Source organism: Stegodyphus dumicola, chromosome 1 (genome assembly GCF_044657685.1).
Source record: "Stegodyphus dumicola isolate Sdum_Otavi_A_Nest chromosome 1, ASM4465768v1".
NCBI classification, from domain to species: Eukaryota; Metazoa; Arthropoda; class Arachnida; order Araneae; family Eresidae; genus Stegodyphus; species Stegodyphus dumicola.
Window position 1 is genome coordinate 233,178,810 of NC_140768.1, and position 16,770 is coordinate 233,195,579.

Sequence of the window (16,770 nt, forward strand, 5' to 3'; positions counted from 1 at the left end):
AATGAGAGATGAAAATAAACAAAATAATAGCGAGTTCAGATGAAAACTAGGTACTGAACTGACTTTTAGAATAAATGGGACAAGAAAGCACTATAATTATAAAATGTCCCGATAGTGTATTTTACTCGATTTTGTTGTAGCAGTCAACGCGTTAATTATGGGATACCGAGTTAAAAAATATTGAATTAATTTAGCTTTTCAGTTCTTCCTTTCGTACAGTACGTATTATTTTAATTTCATTATAACTAGGTGATACAAGTATTTTCTATTTCTAGTCCAAAGGCTTTGCAATTGAAAAAATAAATACGTACCCATTAGCCAGTAGCAGATGATTTTGTGCTTAAGCTTAGTGATAATGTCGCCAAATTAGTAACCTCAAAGAAAACATAAAAATGCGAAATATAACTTTATATTAAATTGCATCGTAGTAGACTTAATGCAATAATTATATGTATGAAGTCTGTGTTGCGTCGTTAGAGAGATGCCACGTAGTAATGGACGAAATTTGACTATCGAAATGAACGATAGCTTGTTCACTAAACGTAGAAATTAAGCTGTCTATTTCATCATCAGCTATGAATACTGAGATCGCTTTTTCCTTGAAGAACCTACTCATTGAAACGAAGAATTCATAAATATAATCTGCTGTTAAAAGTCTACACAAAGAAGAGGAATGTAATTCTAAATGCGGTTTCTGAGATCCAGAAATCGATCGCTGAACTCGGTAATTATACGTACTGAAGTGCCGTATGCTGAACAAATATGGCAGCTTAGTATCCTAAGTCTATTGAGGGCATCAGTTTGGCGATTTATTATATTTCTTGCTCTTACTCATCACATCATTTGTACCCGACTAATGGATAGTATCAAAACTTATTAATTTTGTATAAACTGAAAATAGGGTTTGTTTTGGAGATTTATTTTTGAGTAATATTTCTTAAATTGTAGGAAGTTGAGTAAATTGGGTATCTATTTTGGGTTTGGGGTATTTAATTTGTCTCACTTTGATTTTGCCTTTGTATTCTAATCTTTGCTTAAACAAATGAAAATTAACTTGACTACTATAGTGTGCAAATTAGTAGGGACAAAGCGATTTTACACATTGTTTGCCAGATCGCGCTAGCAGGTCCCTCATAACAGTTTTTATCTGCCTTAATGTCGTCTGGATGTCTCCTTTCGACTACTTAGAGCTAGTTTAGAGAAACAATTAGGATAATTACATAATTTTTAAACTTGTTTCGGTGAAAAGAGAAATTGCTTTTGCATACGTTTCGCGTTTGTTCATTTTAGTGCACTAAAAATACATATAATTTCTAGAAAGAGAGTGAAGATTATCGTACCTGACTATAAGAAATATCTTTCACGGTTGGTGCTGGAAAATGGCGAGTTACTCGAATTACCACAATAAAACAATCAATTTCCTAGAAAGAAGGAGCAAATGTGAAAGGAAAACACTTATTAATTTTGTTATGCAACTGTGATAGATTCTTGCTCCGAAACAGCATTATGGATCCATCAGAAACTAGCAAAGACCTTAAAAGAAACCTATTATCTATCGGCATTGATATTCATCCTTCGAATGTGAGGCATAGATTTCTCACTGTTGGTCGGAAAGCGAGAAAGCCATTTAAAAAAATTGAAACATAATAGGAAGTAAAAACAATCATTGTAGCCAAGCGAGTGCAAATATTCAACGATAAATGACTGGAAAAAGACAATTTTCAAAGATGGGACTCGTTTTGCGCAGGTTTCAAATCTAGCAAATCAGAAGGAGCAAGGATGAGTCAATAAAACACCAACCTATGCAGCAAACCGTAAAATACTCCCCCCCCCAAAAAAAAATAGATGTTTTGTGTTTCTTCACTGCTGATAGCACTGGAAATCTTATTCCTGTTGGCATATTACCCATTAATTTTATTATCACTGTACATGAAGGTATGTACATAAATAAGCGAGAGTTTTGCTCCAAATAATTTTCATACTACAGTATATATTCTATTGTGTCCTGTATAAAATCAAGAAATGTGTGCATATCCTAAATATTTTGGTTTCAAGAAATTTAGAAGGAGAAAATAATAATTTAAGATAAGAATTAAGTAAGAATAGGTATTTTTACTAAATTTTATTTAAAAAACTATTTCAAGTCAAATATGAAGTTGTATATGAAATTTCTTGTTTTCTTTATAAATTCATATATTATAAAAATTGCTAAAAGCATATTAGTATGTTTTAATATAGCATTTGAAAATTGAGAGATGAGATGTCTGAAGTAGCTAATTAAAATGGCATCCAAAATTCATAAACAAAATGAGACTTGAATAAATTACCCCTCTTAATACATTTATATTTTGGAAACTCTTTTAAAGAGTATTCAGTGTATTAATTTTAATAATTTAAACGTTAAATTAATATGAATTTTGTGGTATTTATGCAGTGGATCTCTATTATAATTGTTGGAAATGGTACTGAAAATATTCAGTGCCTAATTTTGTTCATAGTAAAGTTGTTAGTCAATATGTCGGTAACTACTGCGATACTTTATATAGGCCAAAGAGAGTTAAGCTGCAAAACGGGCTTGAAAGTGCTGGTCACTTGAGATTTTTGTCGATTTTGTTTCCATATGCGACGTAAATACTAGCCAGTTTATCTTAGAAAGGTGGAATGCTGGAGCCAGGTTTGAATATATGTAATGAGTTTTGGCCATAGTATGTATGACTGAATGTGCTTTGGTCATTCATTTTAAAATCTTCTGTCATTCCCAAGATTCCACTATATTTTACTATATATTATTAGTTTGCTTCTGGTTTTAGTATAGTGATTTACATTTTAAATTCAGCTAAAAATGTTTGTAAACTTATACTTTTTTTACAGGTATTGGAACAGCTCTTACAACCACTCTTCCTCAAGTTGTCATTGGACAGTATTTCGTAAAGCATAGAACTACTGCTTCTGGAATGGCATTTTCTGGCGGTTGCGTTGGATCTTTCCTTTTCCCCGCACTGTTAGAATGGCTACTCTTCGAATACGGAATGCAGGGTACTTTTTTAATCATTGGTGCCATCATCATGCATGTCATTCCAGCGGCAATGGTTCTTAAGACTGCTCCATGGTTAAAGGACAAAACAGCTGAAAAACCTATGGAACATGTTATTCTTGAAGAGGCTGGACCATCTAAATGCAACTCAAATAAAGCATATGATGATCAAATTCAAATCAATGGCAAAACTAATCTAACGAATGGTGGGATAATATCTCCTCATGAAGAGAAACCTCTTGAACTAACAAAAGACGATTCAAAACATTTTGAAGTTGATATTGATTATTCCTATTTGCGAAGACATAAAGATTTGGTGCTGAAGTTACTTCAAATGACAATGTTGCCAGAAACTATGTTAGCTGAAGTTTCTGAGGATAGCAAAAACTATTGTAAATCATTGGAAGAAGAATGTATTTTGGAAGACATGGAAAGATTGTACCGAAAACTTGAAGTAACTAAAGATAAAAATAGAATACTTGATTTGAAGCATTATAAGAATGGAACTATAAAATATGAATGTGATTTTGAGGATTCTTCCTTGTATAGAAAAAGTCAAAGTTTTACCTCAGGTAAAAAAATTTCCAATAATTCAGGCACATCATCCATATATAAAGTTCAGTCTGTCCCGCAGTTTACCATACCCAAAGGATCGTCTCATAATATTTTTATGAGACTGTTAAAACTACAAAGTTGTAATGATGATCAAATTTTGTCTTTTTTCTTAAACGAAAATCATTCCGAAGTATTGAAGTTAGCAACGGAGCTTAGAAAGGTGTATATTTTGTTAAATCAAGTGGAAAATATAGGGCATTTAAATCCAAATTGTGAAAATTCCACAAATTCGATTTTAAGTAATGAGAATTCTGATATAATAGATACCACGATTAAAAGTGCTAATCAGCAGTCAAATAGTTTCTGGATTCATATTAAAACTGCCTTCAAATTGCATTCGAATCCAATTTTTTTGTTAATCTGTCTTTGCAGAGCAGTTCATTTCATTACTTTTGTTACTGTTGTTACCACTGTTGTTGATTTTGCGATGGATAAAGGCTTACAAGAAGCGGATGGAAAGTATGTTATTGCGGCATTATCTTTAGGTGATTTAGTAGGCCGTTTGGGTCTAGGATGGCTTACTGACCGAGGCTACATCAGTTTAATCAAATATATGTTCTTTGTTATGATTATCCAAGGTGCCAGTACAGCTTCCTTGCCGCTGATGTATGCTAAATCTACATTTCTACCAGCGATTGCCATATTTGCAATGCTTCAAGGGTCTGTGTTTGTGCGTCATCCAATTTTGATTTCTAGCTACATGGGGAAGCATGAACAATCCATCGCCATGGGCTGCATTAATTTTTTTTCTGGCTTCCTAGGATTTGCAATTCCAAGTTATATTGGTAAGTAATTAAATTTGAGTTTTTGTTCTGAATCCACTTTTGCAAGAAATCTCTTTTTTAAGCCTTTAGCAGTTTAAAATAAATGAACGCTACTAAGTTGACCGCTATATTTCCAATAGTGCGTTATGAAAGCCTTCGCAACAATTTGTGGTTTTAGATTTTTCGAAGGATTCTTCATAATGTTCAACTGAGCGGCATCATGAAAGTGCCTAAAATGTTAATTTCATTTCTAAAATTTTAAATTTCTGCAGAAATTTTACAACTTTTCTGGCTCTAAGCTTAAATTTAAAGATTAAAAGTATGCAAACATAGAGTAAAAAAGAAAAAAATAATTATTGGCAATTACAGGAAAAAAATGTTGTACAGGGGCAATAGTATAAACATATTAAAGTACATGCAAAATTTTACTACAGTTATAAGGCACTTCTCCCGCCTTCCTAGCGTGTCTTCGTGGTGTAGTGGTTTGCACGCTGGGCCGGTATTTCATTGGTCCGCGGTTCGATTCCCGTCGCAGGCGACTGCTCATTTTTTATCTTGCCTGCTTCCAAAAAATACCTAATGTCTCTGCAGTAGCGCCCGAACTAAAAGGGTGTTGGATGAGGATTCTCCACACCCAGGATTTGGCGATTGGGTCCCCTAAAAAGACCCCAGTCGCCCTTTAAAAAGGGGAGTATATAAGGTATTTCTCCTGCCTTCCTAGCGTCCCTTTGTGGTGTGGTTTGCACGCAGGGCCGGTATTCCAGAGGTCCGCAGTTCGATTTCCGTCGAAAGCGTTGCTAATTTTTCATCTTGCCTGCTTCCAAAAATGCTTAATGTCTCTACACAGTTTTTCATGCTGAAAAGGTTAATTTGAGCATTTGTACATGTGAACATATTTCGTGTGAGCTGTTTTCCGTGTGAGAATTTTTCTGGCTTTTTCTTGTGTGGGCATATTTCCTTGTGGGCCTTTTGTCTTGCGAGCATTTTTCCGGTCACCCTTTTGAGATTCCTTAAAAGCACATTTCTACATAGAACAACAATAAAATTCTGGACTAAAAAATTGGTAAAAGTTAAAAAATACTGAACTAAACTCACTTTTGTTAAACATTACATTATTTTATTAGCACCAGAAAACAATAAACAAACTCGCAGTAATAGGTTAGGACACGTTGGCTTTGTCGTTGGATGTAGACTGACAGAGAGCATGGTGAAATTCAGAAACCTGTAGTCAAAGTCCAATACTCTATTGGAACACAGACTCGCGCGTTTGTACTAGACGTGCTTCCGAACTTTTTATTTTGCTATGGTACATATATAATCCATCAGAGGCCACAAGGTTAAAAAAATATGTAACTGTGATTTAAGCCAGGCCTCGGCAACCTATGACCCATGGTTCACAGAGTGACCAATTTCAATCAAAAATTAAATTATAAAACCTAAATGTGAAACGAAAACTCGGAGAATGCAGAAAAAAATAAACCGAAAATAAATAGTATTTTTGTTTGAGTTAGTGTAACGAACATGAATTTTTATTTTTCAAATATAAATTTGAAGGAGAAATCGATAAGTTTAGCAACGCAGATCCATAATCTATCTATAAATACAAGAAAAGGCTTTGCCATTTTGTCCACATTTAGTTCCTCTTATAAATGCTAGCAAATATTTTCTCACAAAAAATTTGTTTTAACTAGGAACAGGAGCAGCTACCGAAAATTTAGATGCTTGAATTCGTCTTAAAACGATTAACTATTAGCCAGGCTCGAGTAAATTGACTTCATTAGGGCCAGCATCTGATGAGCCATTGATATCAAAGAGAAAAATAAAGTTTATTCCGTTGTGTTTTTTCTGTATTAATTATAATTATAATTTTTAAATCCGGTTGTAATTATTTTCTCAATAAAATTTATCTTTAAGGAATACTGTTCTAAAATGCAAATACCACAGACCCGAAACGTCTTCTTAATATACATATTTTGGTTAATTTTGACTCGCAATCAAAAATGTTTGCCGATGCTTGATCTAAGCTAATATTGTAGGTATAGATTTGAAAAATGTAATGGGAAGAAGTTTTTAAAATGTAATGAAGAACTAAGAGATCGTTTAGAACTGTACGCAAGTCGTAATCTTGAAATGCAATGTGAAAGCAATACTTTTGGAATGTTTTGTTCCCGGAACTTGGTAAAAATACCTTAACTGTGCTCGTCCCATTTGCGATCATATACTTGTGCAACTCGGGAATTATTGCATTTTAATCAGTCAAAACGAAATTCAGAAATCGCTTGGATGCACAAGCAGATATGTGAACTGTTATTGGCAACAATGTACCGAGATTTGGAAAATTCTTATCCAATAAACAGGAGAAAAAAGTTAATTATTTTTTGATTTATGCAAATGTTGAATTAATTTTATTATTTCAAATTTCGCTTTTGTTTGAAACTGCTTTAGAGGTGCAAGAACAGGAAAACGATGGGGGACATGCATTAACCGAAGTTAAAATTATTTCCTACTAAAAGCATTAATAACCATTACAAATGATTAATACTTAACACCTAAACTTTGTTTTTACATTCGAGATAATTCCATGGCGAATGTTAAAATTCTAATATTTAAACGAATTATGGAACGAAATTGAAAAGTATTTTATTTTAAAATACTTGAAAAATATGTACAGGATAAATTCGAAGATGGAAGTCGTTTCCTAAATAATATACTGAAATAATTAAACCAAGTTATTTATATAATTCGTGTTTATTATGGTCTTATTACTTAGCATGGTTGGTAAAAAATAATCTTCTATGTACATAAGCATTCTATTGTTATATTTCAAAATAAGACTGGAGGAGAATGATATATATATATATATATATATATATATATATATATATATATAGCAATTAAATAGATATCATTTGCATGTCTAGAAATCTGTTTGAACTTTATTCTGTTGTGGAAGATATTTTATCTTTTGTAACATATATATGGCTCAAAGTTATTTCCTCAATAAAAGGTTATGCAATTGCGGCAGATAAGAAACGTTCATCAAGCTCGTTTCCATATTTTTTACCAGTATAGAATTTATTTCAAGATTCAGATTTTATTTATGGCTGCAAAGTTTTTAGTATAATTAGATATATTCTTGAAAGAATATTATTGAAATATATGTTCTTTTTGTTTCGAAGAGTGTCATGGTTTTAAATACATACATCCTTTCAGGATGGGTGTATGAGTTTGCTCCAAAATAAAGTACACAAACTAATTTGACTCTGTAAAAGACGCTATCCGCTAGTAATTCGCACTAGAATATCACGTGGTCTTTTGTATATCCAAATGCTCACATGGGAAAATCAGGTTTAGTGTGAAACTATTCTTCCCGATATTGTAAAAATGTGCTTTTATAATTCCTGAACTGTATTTTTTTAAAACAAATGCTCATTTGAATGTAATTGGTTTCCTTATTCTTGGCCTTTACTTCTAAAAACTCTCATTATATTTTAGATAATTTTTAAATTAGCTGTTTGATTCTCTTGGTATTATATTATTCATCACAATCCTTATGTTTGGCAAAATAATTTCATCATAGTTATGTTGTCGGTATGCTGCATATTTAAATCTTCTAAAGACCAAAAATGTTCTAGAAAACCCTCCTTTCATGTATAAAAAAATTGCTTTTCATAAAAATTCAAGAGCAGTTTTATATAGCTTATATACAATAGGACATTCGCTATTATATTGGAACATATGCAAGTCGAAAATTTTTATATTTTTAAGAATATTAATAAAATTCTTTGCAGAGCAAGGTACAGGCTCATAACAAGGAGAAGTATTTGAAGTTTTTATGTTTACATTACATTTAATACACAGTTTTCATTTGTAACTGGGTTTTCCTCCAACGTATATATGTATGCAGTTTAATTTGTAAAGATCTCCCAGTACTCAAGAAAGCCTACGCTTTAAGCTACAGTTTTAACAACCATATATTTCAAATACTTATGGATTTCTTTTCATGAGATCGAATTTTATCTTGTAAAACTTAAAACATCCTGATGTTTGATATTTGGAGGTGTCATTCTGGATACCATACAGTATTTTGTGATGTATCTTGAAATTATAAATTGTGATAATGTATCCAACAAATAAATGATATTAAATTTTTATTTTTACAGGTTATTTCAGAGATACCATTGGATCTTATGACAACATATTCTATATCAATGGTGCTATTGGAACTTTTATAGGGTTACTTTGGGGCTTCGAACCTTATTTCAGACGTTATTGCCCTCAAAACGCCGAGAAAAATAACTCCATAGAATCTGTATGAATACACCAACTGCATAGTATGATTCAAATGCAAGCTTCATATTCTTTTATACATGGAATTGATTTTGGTATTTTTGAGGACATTTTTTCAGTAATTTATGTCAGAGCAAACGCAATGGATCTGTGTGCATCTAATCAATCATTGTATATGAAGTTATGTATTAATTTGCAAACATTTTATTCACTTTAACTTAATGCAATCATAAAATATCATTGAATAGTGCAGCATATTAGTTAAATGCGAAGAGAGAGCGAATAAGTTAGCAAAGTGTTATGAAGTGCATTTATTTAAAACTTTAGACTTAACTTTAATGGTGCTTTTGTTTTAGAAATTATACAATTTTTATTAAGTTTTCCTTATATTCGATTGTTTTATGAATTATCATTTACTTTTAATGAAGTATCACAAAGTATTATCTTACTATAAATATATTGTGCTGAATTTTTAACCTAGAAATTTTATTTTAAAAAGTATGAAATTTTAAGTACAGAAAAGTTTAAGAGCAATTGTGTCAGCAAATGAATGTATTATGCTAATCATTTAAGATGATTCTAATCATGTCATTCCACTCGTCTGTCACTTGAAATGTTACTATACCAACTGAAGTATGTTTTTGCTTTATATGATGGTCTCTTATTAGCCATATCTTATTAAATCAAAATCGTAAATGAAAAGAGCTTTCAATGTTGCTGTGATGAAACGTTTATATGAACAATCTTATAAATTCAAACATTTATGAATCGGACATTAAACAATGTGTAATATTTTTCAGTAATCTAAAATTGTAACAGTAAAGACTGTTTCATTTAGAAGACGAACAATATGGTTCCTTACTTAGACTTATGTTCGTCCAGGAAACAAGTCTCTTTCAACTGAAATTGTTTTGAGTTGAAATTGTATTTTATGCGCACATGTTTGCAAGAAGAACTGTTTCGAATGTATTATTAAGCAGATATCAAATAAGTATAGAAGGGTTTTTAAATTGGTTATTTTTCTTAAAACTGTAATAGGGTGATATAAATTTTAAGTATCTTAAGGAAAGTTCGGATTTTTTCATTGTGTGCAAGGAATCTGAAATGCATCATGGAATTTTATATAGTGGGGCTTGTTATGTGATACTATGTGTAACTTATTATTGTGAATATTGTTCTGTTAGAAGATGTGCCACTATTTTGTAGTTATTTATGTACATATATGTCAAGATAGTATTATTTTTTATCTCAAGGTTGAAATAAATTTGAATATTTCTTCCTAGACGCTTTTACGAAAATTTTTATTTTTCTGGTGTAACTAACACTCTTTAATATTCCCAAAAAGTCGTTTGAATACATAAAAAATAACATAAGAAAAATTGCTTTCAACAAAGTTTTACTACAACTTCATAGCGCTAGATCTGTGTATACCCCAAATTTTCATTGTAATTTTGTCGTACACATTATACCATCGGCTACCATGAGTAACATTTTTATATATAATTAACTATGATGTCATTGACAATTTATGTGTGTAATATGTCTGGTGTAGTAATTTCAGGGTGACAATTATTGAGGTATATGAACTACAAAATCAGGTGTTCCATAACTACAGAGTTCAAAAGTTTTATTGTAATCTGAAAAGTAACTGCAGATATGAAACATTCGATTTGCTTGCTATCAATGGCTACGATGTGTCGCAGACGAGGAAAAAAATTTTGCAAATTTCGCTGGAAGTGTTAAGACATAGATGCTTTCGACTTCTTGACATTTCCAGGAAGGGTTTCGGGGATATTTCCGTAAACTTTGTCTTTAATATTGGCTCACTAAAATCAGTCATAAAGGTTGAGATCAGGAAAATATGGCGCCTAAGCTATTTCCACTCACATGGCCTTTGGGTACCCCAAACCCAGAATGCGTTCTGCAAAGTGCCGTTCTAGGATTTCTGTCGATGGGTACGTGCTCCGTAGCACATTTGAAATCTAGATCTCCTTGAATAAGAAGGATAGCATCATCTTTTAAAATTTTGATATAACGTGCAGCAATAGTCATGCCTGTGCGATGAATATGGCACCGATTATTCCCTGACTTGACATCGCACACCAAACAGTTACCCGTTTGGAGTGTAGAGATGTCTCGAACGCGAAACGAGGATTTTCAATCCCCAAATGCGGCAATTCTGCTTATTTGACGTACCCATCCTAATGAAAGTAGGCTTCGTCGCTAAACCAAACCATATTCACATCAAAGTTTTGTTTGTCGATTATATCGACAATAGTGTTACCGAAACACAATATTCAATGGCGATGGCATTCTATGGCTGATGAGCTTGAATTCTGTACGGAAAGAGCTGATCTTGCGCAACAATTCGTCGCAAAATATCCCGGTTGATTCAGACTTATTATAAAGCTCGTTTGATCGATGTCCTTCAGCTGTTTTGAAACACAGTTCATGTTTTTCGATGTTTTTAAATTTGCTCGAAGACCAACTTTGCCAACACTGTCATCATTAACACTACCATTTTTCTCGTAACTTACTACATATAGCGTAGTAATCAAAATTTTGTTGTGATAACACTCGGACCGGTTGTCTTCAGTTTGCACGCGTTTCCAAATTTCCGTTGAACGATAATTGGGCTGCTATTATTGCTGCAATGGCAGGCCTTGACGATGAATATGAGCTCAGAAAGGCTGTATTTCGACACTTTGAACGGAAATTGACTAGAAGAATGTTCAAATTCCCGGCATGCCCTGTATTCAACCGCTAGGTTTTAATTGAATCCAATTAATGGTTTACCCCGTCCATGTAGCTCAATAATTGTTACACTGTATGTAGTATAACACTGTATAGCTGGCGACTAAATATGATATACGTAAAAGTATTTACAAATAAGTTTAATTCTACGTAATTCAAACCCCGAGCTAAAATTTAAAATATACTTTTATTCATTCCCGTAATCAAAGAAGTTTCTGTATTATAATAATAAATCCAGGAATACATCCGAATTCTTCATAACTTAAACAGGTAACTAATAAATTAGTCGTAACAATAAACTTTTCTTTGGAGGTCATTCTTTGAAATCATATAACCACCTGAAGGAACTAATGATACTAATTCGGCTACAATCTACAGTGGTAATGGAGAAGAAAACCATTATCAGCTCGCATAAAGTTTTCTAAAATCTATCGAATCGGGCGTTTTAGAAACACTAACAAAAGCCCTACAACTAAATCAAAACGCTAAAAGGAAATGAATGTTATGACAAAACTTACGTTTCACCGACTTTAGCCAGCGACTTGACTATCGCAAGTTTCACTGACTTAATTAAGAGACTCGGCTTGACCTTTAATAAGTTGGGCTAGATAATATGCACAGATGAAACTTAAATCGTAATAAGAGACTTGCCACTGCCAAGTAATAGTGCAAATAAATTCAAAGTCCTAAACATGCTTAACATCAGCAAAGTTAGCCTTTTTAATCTTGTAAAATAAAAATGAATGTTACCCACAATAAGTACTATATTAAGTACGAAAAAAAAAACAATTTTCAGCTGAATCTTAATCAAAAAATTTTATTTGCTTACTTATCTTTTTGTCACGTTTATGTAAGAAGCTAATTAAAGTTTTACAAAGTCTAAAAGTTAAAACTAATTAATAAAACCTGTTTGTTAAGTAGTCAGTATAATAAAGTTGTTTTTCAGACTAAAATTTTAAATATCCAATTTCAATTGGAATTCAAGATAAACAAATAGAAGCCCGCAATGTTTCTTAGTCTCTTGGCCTTCGCACGAAAGTTATAATTCAACAATACCAAGAAAAATTACCTTTTTTCCCTTCACCTTTCCCTCGTTAACATTTTAAGGTGTTTGGGGAAATAAATGATGTTTTGTTACAATAATACAAATACACAATAATACAGTTCAGCAGTACTATTTTGTATTACATATTGTTACGAAATGTCCAGTCGCGTGTTGCTGATTATTTCAGCGTGTTTGTCGGAGTTTTTCGACGACTGTAAACGCGGGTTTGAAGCTGACCTGAGTAATTTTGGCTAATAAATTGTGTTATTTTCCACTTCAGAACAAAAGCAAAGGTGCTCCAAAAACATGTAAACACAGTGTAGTTTGGTCAAAAAAATTTTCAGATATTTTTGGCGCTTCTTGGGAGCTGACGTCATGCGTCACGTGGACTACTGACTCATGTGACTACTACTAAGTCGCATCTTCTACAATTAACTTCAGAGCCAACGGTTCACCTCTCAAGAGGAATCTTTCATTGTGGAAGGTACGTTCTCAATGCTTTTGTACAGCAAACGTACAGACCGGGCATAGTCAAGCTGCGGCTTATCAGCCAGACATGACAAAGAAAAGTGAAAAATAACACCAAAAATTTAAATTCAGATGACTGCTAAATTAAATAATAAAAATTCAAATGTTGACCAAACTTAGTTTCAGCACAATCTTATGATGCTTGATAAGCCACTATTTCACTGGCTCTATTTCGCTGTTATTGCTTATAGGTTGCTAATACGTTCATACAATCGTACATACCTATTCCTCTGACCTGATGCCTCTAGATCAGCGATTCTCAGTCGGTGGTAAGCGTACCACTGATGGTAAGCAAGAGAAAAGTATGCGGTACGCAACAAAAAAATATTTTTAAGTATTAAATTCAAAAATTAAGTACCCCAACATCCTGCTTACGTTTTTTCTCTAACACTAGTAGATCTGAGCTTTGTTCAAGGTCAATAGACGCTCATAGACTTAAAAAAAATAATCCGTTTTTATTTTCACAAATATTCTTTTAGTCATTGACATAACACAGTTCGTCATAAATAGTGTTTCTAAAAGGAGTAATAGAAATAATTTCATATGATAGTATGTCAGTAATTCTTTTAGAGTTGCGGCCGAGCGGTAAAGTCGCTGAACACTGGTAGTTCGGTCCGAGGTTTGAATCCCGCGAACGGGCTGGCTGCATGGGTGTTTTCGTGGTTTCCCCATGTGTAACATGTATACGAGCTTGTTTCCTTTAGAATAATAATAAGTCCTCCACGAAGGCATCCCTCCCAGATAACCCTAGTGTGCTTTGCCATAATTAAATGCACCACATCACTTTGAGTTGAACGATTTATTAGTATGGGTACACTTATTCACCACCATTTCCGGGCTCATATTACTGAATTTTGAATTAGAATCAATTCTATATCGATTTGCTATCTCTAATAGCATGTATTTTGTCTTCTTGTTGCTTTGTATTCCTTACTTTTTCCTTACTTTTCTACGCGTTTGATAATATCGTTGTTTGTTTTTGAAGAATCGTAATATATTGTGCATTTAAATATTTGTGAAAAAATAATAAAACAAACCTAGATTTTCAAAACGAAAATGGCTAGGATTAGTAAGACGTAAAGTGACGATTCACAGGTGATGGATCCAGGATAATTTACTAGTACTAAGGTGGTGGTGTATTTAATTATGGTAAAGCACACTAGGGCTATCTGCCTAAGGGGAGGGATGCCTTTCGTGGAGGACTTTCTAAGGGAAACTGGCTCGTATACACGTTACACATTTGGAAAACCACGAAAACGCCCATGCAGCCAGCCCGTTCGCGGGATTCGAACCTCAGACCGAACTACCAGTGTTCAGCGATTACTAGTACTAAGAACGTTGAAAAGAAAAAATTGTTTATTTATCATTTGAGTTTACTTAGAATGGAGGTGAAATAAAACCCTCAACCTCAATATGTTTGCGGTGAACTATTATCCAAACAAAATATGAAACCATCGTTTCTTAAAAGACATCTTGAATCTAAGCATGCCACTTTAAAGGACAAATCTGAAGAATATATTAAGAGGAAATTATCGGAGTTCAAAAATGATAAAAAAGTAATGAAAGTTTTGTTACTTTAAGTGAAAAAGCTTTGGAGATAGTTATCTAGTAAACCTAAAAATTGCCAAGAGTGGACAGACTCACACTATTGGAGAAAACCTTATATCACCAGCAACTAAAGCTATTGTTTAACATTATTCAACGAAAAAACGGTTAATGAACTTGATAATATTCCGTTATCAAATGATACAGTATATTAATGAATTCATGAAATGGTAAATTCCATAAAAGAGACACTTATACAGAAAAATAAAACACAGTGTTTATTCTGCATCGGAGTTGGATGAAAGTACTTATATAACGAACTTTGTGCTCAGTTATTGTTACGTTTCGAAGAAGATAAACTAAGTGCCGAAGAGTATTTATTTTGTGAATCTCTTCAGGATAGAGCAACTGCAAATGAAATTTTCAAAGTAATCGACAATTTTATCTCAGAATGATATTCTTTGGAATAAGTGCGTTGCCGTATGCAGTGACGGAGCTGAGGTTTAAACAGAAAATTCCAGTGTTATTTCTCAAATAAAGATAACCGCACCTGAAACTAAATTTACTAACTGCTCCATTCATCGTGAAGCTTCAGTAGCCAAAACAATCTACGAAAACCGGAAAACCGTTTTGAATCAAGTAGTGAAAGTTGTAAATTATATTGAAAGCTGAGCTTTAAACTCAAGAATATTTAAGATTTTATGACAAGAGATGGGCAGTTGAACATGAAACGCTTTTATTACATTCCGATGTAGGGTGGCTCTCAAGAGACGCAAGTTTTAAATCGCGTTTTTGAACTTTGATCAGAAATTCAAATTTTCCTCCGTTATTCAATATTTAAGTGAATTATGGTTGGCAGATTTAGCATACTTAGCAGATATTTTTGGAAAGATAAATGAATTAAAGTTAGGATTACAAGGACAAAATGTTAAAATTTGTTTACCATTAGAGAGAAAATAAATAAAATGATAAAAAACTGAAACTGATTATAAAAGAACTGAATATTAATATTTTAACCTTTTTACGACTTTTAGAAAGATTTCTAACCAAATACAATTTGAAAATAAATAAAGAATTAGCACCCGACATTAAAAATAATTGATTTTCATTGGTAATTAATTTCAACATGCATTTTCCCGATGATTATGAAAAAGAAAATTGGATTAGAAATTCATTTTGTTCAAATATACTTGATATTTTATCTCATGAAGGAAAAGAACAATTGATAGAAATTTCCTGTAGGCGAACTCTGAACATTTCAAAAGTGACACACTCGTTAACTTTCGGCTGAACTGGAAAAAAAATTAAAGACAATTCAAATAAAGCTATTAAATTTTTATTGCTTTTTTGCGCAATCTGTTTGTTCGAAAAAAGATTTTCTTCCATGTTATATTTGAAAAATAAATACAGAAAAAAATTAAAAGTATATCCTAATTTACGGTTAACACTAAATAAGACCAGACATAATGAAATTAATCTGTCTTAAACAAACCAGATTTCACACTAAATTCTAGAATTAACGTGTTATAATTTAAATTTTGATAATTAAAATGGTAAGCAATTTTTAATCTAATATTTTTCATGCGTGCATATTTAATACAAAAAGCCAATAGATTGTGCAAATGGCAAAATATGTACATTTTTTAATATTTCTATTGAGAAATTTTTCTTCTGTGCCAAAAAATCTGCAGAGACTTGTATTTCTAAAAAACATTTCCTCCTTGAATCAGTGACATGTCTTTGCGAATATCTTCTGAAGCGCTGGTACATGTTGTTCAATGAAGGACATTTCCAGCAAATATGTTTGTAATTGAACTTTTCTTTCCAGGTTTGAAATTACTTTTAACTCAATTTTTACTAAAAGCATAAGCGGAATTTGTCATAGTTTTCTTATTTTTAAGTAATAATAAGTGCTGCTTTGGGAAACAAGAAATATTTATTTTAAAACTAAACTGTTTTAATTTGAAATACAAAAGAAATTATATATTAAAAAAGGACTGCATTTATTCAAAATTGTGCTTCTAATAAAGTTTTCGGCAATATTTGAATAAACTTTTAGAAACATTATTGCATTTTACAAACTGCAGAATTTTGGTTAATATTTAAAAGTACTGCTATTATAAAAGAGCACAGAGGTTGCTTCATTTAAATTGCGCATGTTCAGGAGATCCCTTGGGAATTTGTTTCTGAAATTT

General features: G+C 32.3%; 1 protein-coding gene across 4 annotated transcripts in view; it reads left to right on the plus strand.

Moving 5' to 3' along the window:
• LOC118185046 (monocarboxylate transporter 1-like) overlaps positions 1 to 9,987 on the plus strand; it is a 70,214-nt gene extending 60,227 nt beyond the window's left edge. For 3 of the 4 annotated variants that reach the window (XM_035354832.2, XM_035354834.2, XM_035354833.2), the window contains 2 exons: positions 2,872 to 4,434; positions 8,577 to 9,987. In XM_035354832.2, coding sequence (XP_035210723.1) covers positions 2,872 to 4,434; positions 8,577 to 8,731 — 1,718 coding nt within the window. In that variant the 3' untranslated portion in view covers positions 8,732 to 9,987. The remainder of the gene's footprint in view (positions 1 to 2,871; positions 4,435 to 8,576) is intronic. The other variant, XM_035354835.2, reaches the window with a different exon arrangement.
• The last annotated feature ends 6,783 nt before the right edge of the window (positions 9,988 to 16,770 follow it).